At 34.3% G+C, this 8,049-nt stretch overlaps 1 protein-coding gene across 3 annotated transcripts in view; it reads left to right on the top strand.

The window, feature by feature from the left end:
• UHRF1BP1L (UHRF1 binding protein 1-like) overlaps positions 1-8,049 on the top strand; it is a 93,799-nt gene that overhangs the window by 66,831 nt on the left and 18,919 nt on the right. For all 3 annotated transcript variants that reach the window (XM_010831588.1, XM_010831589.1, XM_010831590.1), the window contains 3 exons: positions 168-340; positions 4,448-4,590; positions 5,275-5,425. In XM_010831588.1, coding sequence (XP_010829890.1) covers positions 168-340; positions 4,448-4,590; positions 5,275-5,425 — 467 coding nt within the window. The remainder of the gene's footprint in view (positions 1-167; positions 341-4,447; positions 4,591-5,274; positions 5,426-8,049) is intronic.

The raw sequence follows: 8,049 nt of genomic DNA, 5'->3' as shown, positions 1-8,049 counted from the left end.
TTCAGAATATAAAAATACTTTGAGCTTATCCTTAGATAATATAATTTTAAAACTTTGTGTATATTATATATATATATTTTTTTTTTGTTTGTTTGTTTGACATATTCTTTAGAAAGTATCCTTTTCCTTTTATGTGATGATTTTCTGATACTTTCGTTTGTTAACAGCGGAAAGCCTAAGGAACGTTGCCTACCCACCTTGGCTCCAGTCTCTACTTATAAGAACATGAGAAGAAGCCCCTCACAAACCTCACTGGATACCATTTCACTTGACAGCATGATATTGGAAGAACAGTTATTAGAAAGTGATGGAAGTGATAGTCATATATTTTTGGAAAAAGGTAAAGCAATTCAATTTAAGAATTTATATACACACATCTTAGAAGTGGCATTTAAGGTGTTTTTAGTTATACTCAGTAATCAGTCATAGCCTAAAAAGATTTATTTATACACACATACACACACAATACAAAGAACATTGTACCTAACTTCTTAATAGTTGTTCTAGTGCATCTTTTGACCAAATACTCCTTCCTTTTTATGGATGATGTTTAGCAGTTATTTATATATAGTCATTTAGATCATTAATGCTACTAGCCTCTATCACAGGGACCCCTGTATTTGGAATTTGATTAGGTGGACTTAATTTGCATGATGAATTCTCAACTATGACTGTGATTTTTCCAGTCTATGTTCTATGATTGTAATTTTTCCTGAATGGATCTATGTGGTTCTGTGACTGTGGTTCTGTGACTATAATTTTTCCAGAATGGATTTTTGATTCCCATAACCAGAATTCTCCTTCATACGTGATAGTGTATGATGGAACTACATGATTCCCCTATTTTATTCAGAAGCAACAAATGCCTTAGTACAGACCATTAGGAATGACTTAGTATTAGACACATCCACATCACTAAGACATTGGGGACTTTGTGAACAGGAATAAAACCGTGGACCGTAGCCAGAGAATAGTTGCCTGTACAGACCTTAAAGTTTAAGAGAGGCAAATATGAATTACTTTGCATATGAAGAGTAAAAACCTATTGGTATAGTTGAAAACGGCTTAGGCTAGGAAAAGCTCATAGCTTTAGAAACTGAAGCTTGGAGAAATTAATGTCCAGATAAGAAGTAATAGAGGCAGATTTGGATCTCAATTGGTCTGATTCAGGAACCTAAGCTTTCAACCAACCAGTATGCTATGCCAGCACTCCAGACTTGGAAAATGATTACTGTATGTAAACAAAAAGCCCTTTTGTAGTCCATTCACAGTAATCTTCTTCCCAGCATACTTTACCAGTTAAATATAGATGAGGTACTGATAGGGGTCATAGAAATGTATTCTTGATTCAGATAGCTCTATTTCCTAGTTCCCTTGCCCCCTTTATGGCTTAAGATTCTACTTTAATAGAAGATTTCTGTTTTGTAATCAAATGATGCTTCAAAAACAGTGTTCCTGTAGAAAACATTTCCATTTATTCTCAGAAAGTATCAGTGATTTTCTTATTTCTAAAAATTAAATAATAAAAGTGACTACCACTCAATGTGGAAAATTTAGAAAATATAAACTACTACAATTTGGAGAATAGCTCAAAAGTCCCACAATCTAGAGATACCAATTGTAATTTATCTTGTAAATGTATATATATATATTTCCATACATGTATATATAGTATCACACCTTATATATGGTTCTCAGCCTGTTTTTTTACCAGTATTAAGTTATTAAATTGTCATAAGAATGGACCCTGACTTTTTAATTGTTTCCCTGATACTGAATATTTAGATTGTTTTTAGTTTTTTCCACAGCTATAAGATGCTATAATTAGTATCATTGTTCATAAAATTTTATCTGCATTTCTAATAACTGTCTTAGAATAGATTCTAGCTGTAGACTGTTTTTAGGATCTTGAAAAATACAAGGGCATTTGATTTTATGTGTAATGCTTAAATGATATATGACTGTGTATTTGTAGTTCTCTTTAACTGTAATAATTTTCTATTAAAATAATTATTTTCATTAGGAAAAGACTTATTTTTTCTGTGTTTCATTTTAGTTTTACAAGAAATATATGAGTTCTTTCTCATTTAAGAAAACATCACATGTCATGGAAATATCTAGAGTAGAAATTTAAGGTATCACTGTAATACCACCGTTACTCTGCCCTTGATACCGTTCCCCATTCTGGAAATAGCTACCATTGACTTTTGGTATATATAATTCTGGACATTTTTCTTTGTGTTTTCATATACATGTTTGTATGTTTACATGGCTTCCTGGTGGCTCAGATGATAATGAATCTGCCTGAGTGTAGGAGACCCAGGTTCGATCCTTGGGTTGGGAAGATCCCTGGAGAAGGGAATGGCTAACCACTCCAGTATTCTTGCCTAGAGAATTCTATGGACTGAGGACCCTGGCAGGCTACAGTCCATGGCGTCACAAAAAGTTGGACATGACTGAGTGACTGACACTTTCACTTCACTTTCATGTATGTTTCCACATATGAACACTAACATATACATATATATACACACACACACACACACATATATATATATATATACATACACACACATACATATTTACATACACATATATATTGTGAATTTGTATTTTTGAATATATATACATATTTATAAATGAACAAACCCATAGCTGGACTGCCAGCCCACCACAAATTTCAATCTAGTCTCCCCAGTTTTTTTTCATTTTATAGGCAGAATATTCTTTTAAAAAGTGTATATTATCATGTCAATATCCATTTTAGTCCTGATAAGTTTTAACTGCTATAAGGCTGTTAATTTAAAAAGAAAATGTTACTGACAATGCTCTATGTGACCTGGCCCCAGCTTACATTTCTCTTGTTTTCCCATGTGCTTACTAAACTTAAGTTGTACTGTAATATTTACTATACAGTATATATCAGTCTTTCTGTCAGCCTCTTCACTATGACAAATTCCCTCAGTCTTTGTACCTGTGCCTCAAATATTCCTTTTCTTTCTTTTTACTTTATCTTAAATATTATTTTATTAGTGAAATTTTCTTAACCTGTGGCAGTATTAGGAACTCCCTGTGAAATGTGGGAATTTATTCATACTAAATTTTATTTATATGCATTTCTCTGACCTAAAAATCATTTTATTTATCCATTCAGTAGGTAATTTGTTGAACACCTACTTGCTTTGTCAGGCACTGAGTTAGAACCTGATTATATATAGTAGTAAATATAATAATAAAAATTATTACAAAGAAAGACAAATACTATATGATTTCACTCATACTGTGGGTTATATTTTTTAAAAACCAAAATGAAAACAGAGCAAAAACAAGTTTGTAGATACAAAAACAGATTGGTTGTTACCAGAGGGCAAGGGGATGGGGAAATGGTCAAAATGGATGAAGGAGATCAATTTTATCATTATGGATGGTGAACTAGTCTTTTGATGGTGCACTTTGTAGTGTACACAGATGTCAAATTATAATGTACATCTGAAAAAAAGAAATTTTTAACAAGCTTCTTGCAAGTTACATTGAGCAGAATGTTCTTTCAGTGAATGAAAATGATACTCATTCTATAATGCACTTAGTGAAATGTTATGAAGACTTATGATCAAGATGTTTATAACAACAACAAAGTAAAGCTTTGTCAAATGCTATCATGTAAGCAAAAGGGTTTAGAGAATGACTAACTTGGTTGTTTTGTCATTCAGTGAATTAATCCTTGAAATCATTTTTAGAATTATTAGCTTTTCTTTTTTTTTTAATATAAAGTCAGAATCCAGGCATGATTGAAGTAAAAAAAGTGAGGCTTTGTTTTGTGTCTTTGGCCCTTCTCATTTTTCTAGATTCATTTTCATTTCAACAATTCTTTTTTATGGTATTTTGAAAAAGTGTTGATTTGTTATGAACACAAATTTTTAAAAATTATCCTTTATCACAGGGAGTTTGAGAAATATTGAAAAAGAGCACATTGAGGAATTAAGGCAGGTTGGTAAGGATGGAAAACAATCACATTGACAATAGTAGTATTGATTTCATGTAGAAGAACTGTAGGATACTGAAAAGGGAAATGAAGTGGTCAGACTGGGATCACTGAATATTGGATAGAACAGAGGAGGCAAAGCTGGCTGACCAGGAACTGCTAGTAACGCCAGCACCACACCTGCAATGGGAAGAACACAGACTGTGGTTGACTGCGGTAGACTTCTTTTCATACTGAGTTTAGGGTTTAATATCTCTAACACCTTACTGTGGAAAGTTATTTCTTACTTTTTGCTGACTAACTGACTAACTGCAATTTAATTTTTCTTTGCTTCTTGTCTTCTTAAATAAGACTATGCTTGAGACAGAGTTGAAGGAACAGTCTCTTTTGGTTAGATAAATGTAACATTATTGGATCATGTATAAACTGATTTTAATTTATTAGTTTATTTTTATCTTATTTCAGGTATTAAAAAGAATTCAACTACAAATTACCAGAGCCCAGCCGATCAGACAAATGCCAGTGCAAACCTACAGAATTATGGTGAAACCTCTCCAGACGCCATCAGTACAAATTCAGAGGGTGCTCAAGAAAGTCATGATGACCTGGTAATCTTTTCAGAGACATTCTATGAAGAGAAATGCCACCAACTTTATCTCATATTCAATATGTACCCATTTATGAGCATTGATATGTAAAAATAATTGAAATTGTGGGTAATTTACTTTGCTCTTCCTACTCTTGAAATTTTTCCTTCACTCTTACTGAATTATTATTCTCTGAATTTCATTTTTCTAAATTTTTAAAAAAAAATTGTGTTGAAGAGGAAAGGTTCTATCTTTTTTCCATTCTCTATGTTTTGACCTTTATTTTAATTTGATTAAATCTACTGTGAAAAAGTTTGATAGTAAGGATGGTAGTCAGTCCTTATGAGGGGCTGTCTACAAAAGAAATATGTTACTGGTTTATTTTAAGCCCTCTTCACCTAATAAAGTATTCTTATGGATGCCTTAGAAAATGTGTTCAGCTTTTAGTGAAAAGCTAATGAAAAATATGTAACAAAACCATCATATATTTAATCTTGGTGACCTAAAACAATTCTCTTGACTGAGCAGAAAGAAAGGAAGTGGAAGTTTATCACTGTAATATAATAACTGCTTTCAGTTGGTCACAAATATATTTTTATTAGTCACAGTTGTATTTTTTAGAGGTTATAGTAGTTTCCTGTGTTTTCCCTAAACTCTGTTTTGAATTATTTGGTATACTAATATTATTTATGCAATCCTTATTAGATGTCAATTGTGGTATTTAAAATTACTGGTGTTAATGGGGAAATTGACATCCGAGGTGAAGATACGGAAATCTGTCTTCAAGTGGACCAAGTGATACCAGATCAGTTAGGCAATATCAGTTTACGGCATTACCTTAGTCATCGTCCAGTAGGTAAGACTTCAGTGTGATTTAAGCTTGTTTTCTTTTTTAAGCCAAGAGCTCCATCATTTCAAGTAGATATTGATTAAATTTTCAAGGAGATAATGATGACTTTCTACTGGTTATATCTGAATAGGATCAAAATATTCTTTTAACATGGGAAGACCTGATTACTATTTCAAACTCCACCCCTTCAGTTCAGTTCAGTCGCTCAGTCGTGTCCACCTCTTTACGACCCCATGAATTGCAGCACGCCAGGCCTCCCTGTCCATCACCAACTCCCGGAGTTCACCCAAACTCATGTCCATTGAGTCGGTGATGCCATCCAGCCATCTCATCCTCTGTCATCCCCTTCTCCTCCTGCCCCCAATCCCTCCCAGCATCAGGGTCTTTTCCAGTGAATCAACTCTTTGCATGAGGTGGCCAAAGTATTGGAGTTTCAGCTTCATCATCAGTCCTTCCAATGAATAATTAGGATTGATTTCCTTTAAGATTGACTGGTTGGATCTCCTTGCAGTCCAAGGGACTCTCAAGAGTCTTCTCCAACACTACAGTTCAAAAGCATCAGTTCTTTGGTGCTCAGCCTTCTTTGTGGTCCAACTCTCACATCTGTACCTGACTACTGGAAAAACTATAGCTTTGACTAGATGAACCTTTGTCGGCCAAGTAATGTGTTTGCTTTTCAATGCACTGTCTATGTTTGTCATAGCTTTTCTTCCAAGGAGCAAGTGTCTTTTAATTTCATGGCTGCAGTCACCATCCATAGTGATTTTGGAGCCCAGTGAAAGGTTGTTGCTGAACCTCGAAAAGACGTCGGGATTCTTGGCCTCCAGAGGAGAAGAATTCAATCTAGGGCCAGAGATGAGGCTTGATTGCTCAGAGCTTTTGTGTAATAAAGTTTTATTAAAGTATAAAGGAGATAGAGAAAGCTTCTGACATAGGCATCAGAAGGGGGCAGAAAGAGTACCCCCTTGCTAGTATTAGCAATGGAGTTATATACTCTCCAATGAATCCAAAGAAAGTCTGGAGGTTGTAAAGACCTTACCAGACCTACTCCAATAATTTACATTTTAAGATAACAGAATTAGCCAGAAGGTTTAATCCAGAGACTGTCCTCAGGCAGGATACATTATTGTTATATAGACCTACTCCCATAATTTACATTTTAAAATAACAGGATTAGCCAGAAGGTTTAATCCAGAGACTATCCTCAGGCAGGATACAGAATCCTAAGGAATGTAGAGGGGAAAAAAAAGGCTTGTCCTTTCTTCCTCCTTGAGAATTCCAGACCCCTCTCTCCTTGGGGACCCCTAGTTGTCTTATCAACCTGCTTAGGAAATGACTCTCTCACCAAGAAAATAAAGTCTGCCACTGTTTCCATTGTTTCCCCATCTGTTTGCCATGAAATGATGGGACCAGATGCCATGATCTTAGTTTTTTGAATGTTGAATTATCTTGCTTTATTTTCCATTATCTTGCTTATAAGCAAGTATTTCCTGAGTTTGGTGTGGTACTTGATATTTGATAAAATCATGTATCCTGTTCTTATGGGTTTTCATTTTAAGATCAACACATTCTCTTAGATACAGAGGGATATAAGCAATAAAACATGCAGTGTATGATGAGGAATACCACATTAAATCATTCCTTTTTCAAGCTTTATATGGAATTATCACTCATAGTTTTCAGTCATTTAAAGACATGAATTTATTAAAACAATTATACTGAGAAATTTAAATGACAGTGTTCAGTTTTTTAAATCTTTTGAAAAGTCACTGAGCTATAATATTTTTCTTTGCTACATATACAGAATGCTGTATCTCATATAACACATGTTGAAATACATGCAATCCTGCATGATATCAAACAAACATACTATCACTTCACATCCTGGGAACTGTAGGTAAATGTGCCATTTGTCTATAAACCAGCATCATAGAAGAAAATTACCTCCTGATTTTTTCTATCTGTAGGCCTTGCAGTTTACAATGTGTTTCCTAAAACGAAATTCAAGAATTTCGTTTTAGGAAATGTCAATCCCAATAGCATACAAAATGAAAGAAGCTAAGTATTCAATGTATATAGTTGGAAAGATTTTATAGTAGATGAAAAAACAACAAAAAAAGATGGAATGTAAAATTTCAAAAGCTAAACCCTGTTCTATACCCAACCAAACACTATTTTGCACAGTTTTTTGCTTTATACCCACTTATTACCATGTCCTTGTTACCAGCATCCGCTGGATCATGGAAAAAGCAAGAGAGTTCCAGAAAAACATCAATTCTGCTTTATTGACTATGCCAAAGCCTTTGACTGTGTGAATCACAATAAACTGTGGAAAATTCTGGAAGAGATGGGAATCCCAGACTACCTAACCTGCCTCTTGAGAAACCGGTATGCAGGTCAGGAAGCAACAGTTAGAACTAGACATGGAACAACAGACTGGTTCCAAATCGGAAAAGGAGTTTATCAAGGCTGTATATCATCACCCTACTTATTTAACTTCTATGCAGAGTACATCATGAGAAACGCTGGACTGGAAGAAGCACAAGCTGGAATCAAGATTGCCAGGAGAAATATCAATAACCTCAGATATGCAGATGACACCACCCTTATGGCAGACAGTGAAGAGGAAC

Source organism: Bison bison, unplaced genomic scaffold, assembly GCF_000754665.1.
Source record: "Bison bison bison isolate TAMUID 2011002044 unplaced genomic scaffold, Bison_UMD1.0 scf7180017864529, whole genome shotgun sequence".
NCBI lineage: Eukaryota > Metazoa > Chordata > Mammalia > Artiodactyla > Bovidae > Bison > Bison bison.
The sequence above is the reverse complement of the archived record's forward strand: the minus strand, read 5'-3'. Positions and strand labels throughout refer to the sequence as shown.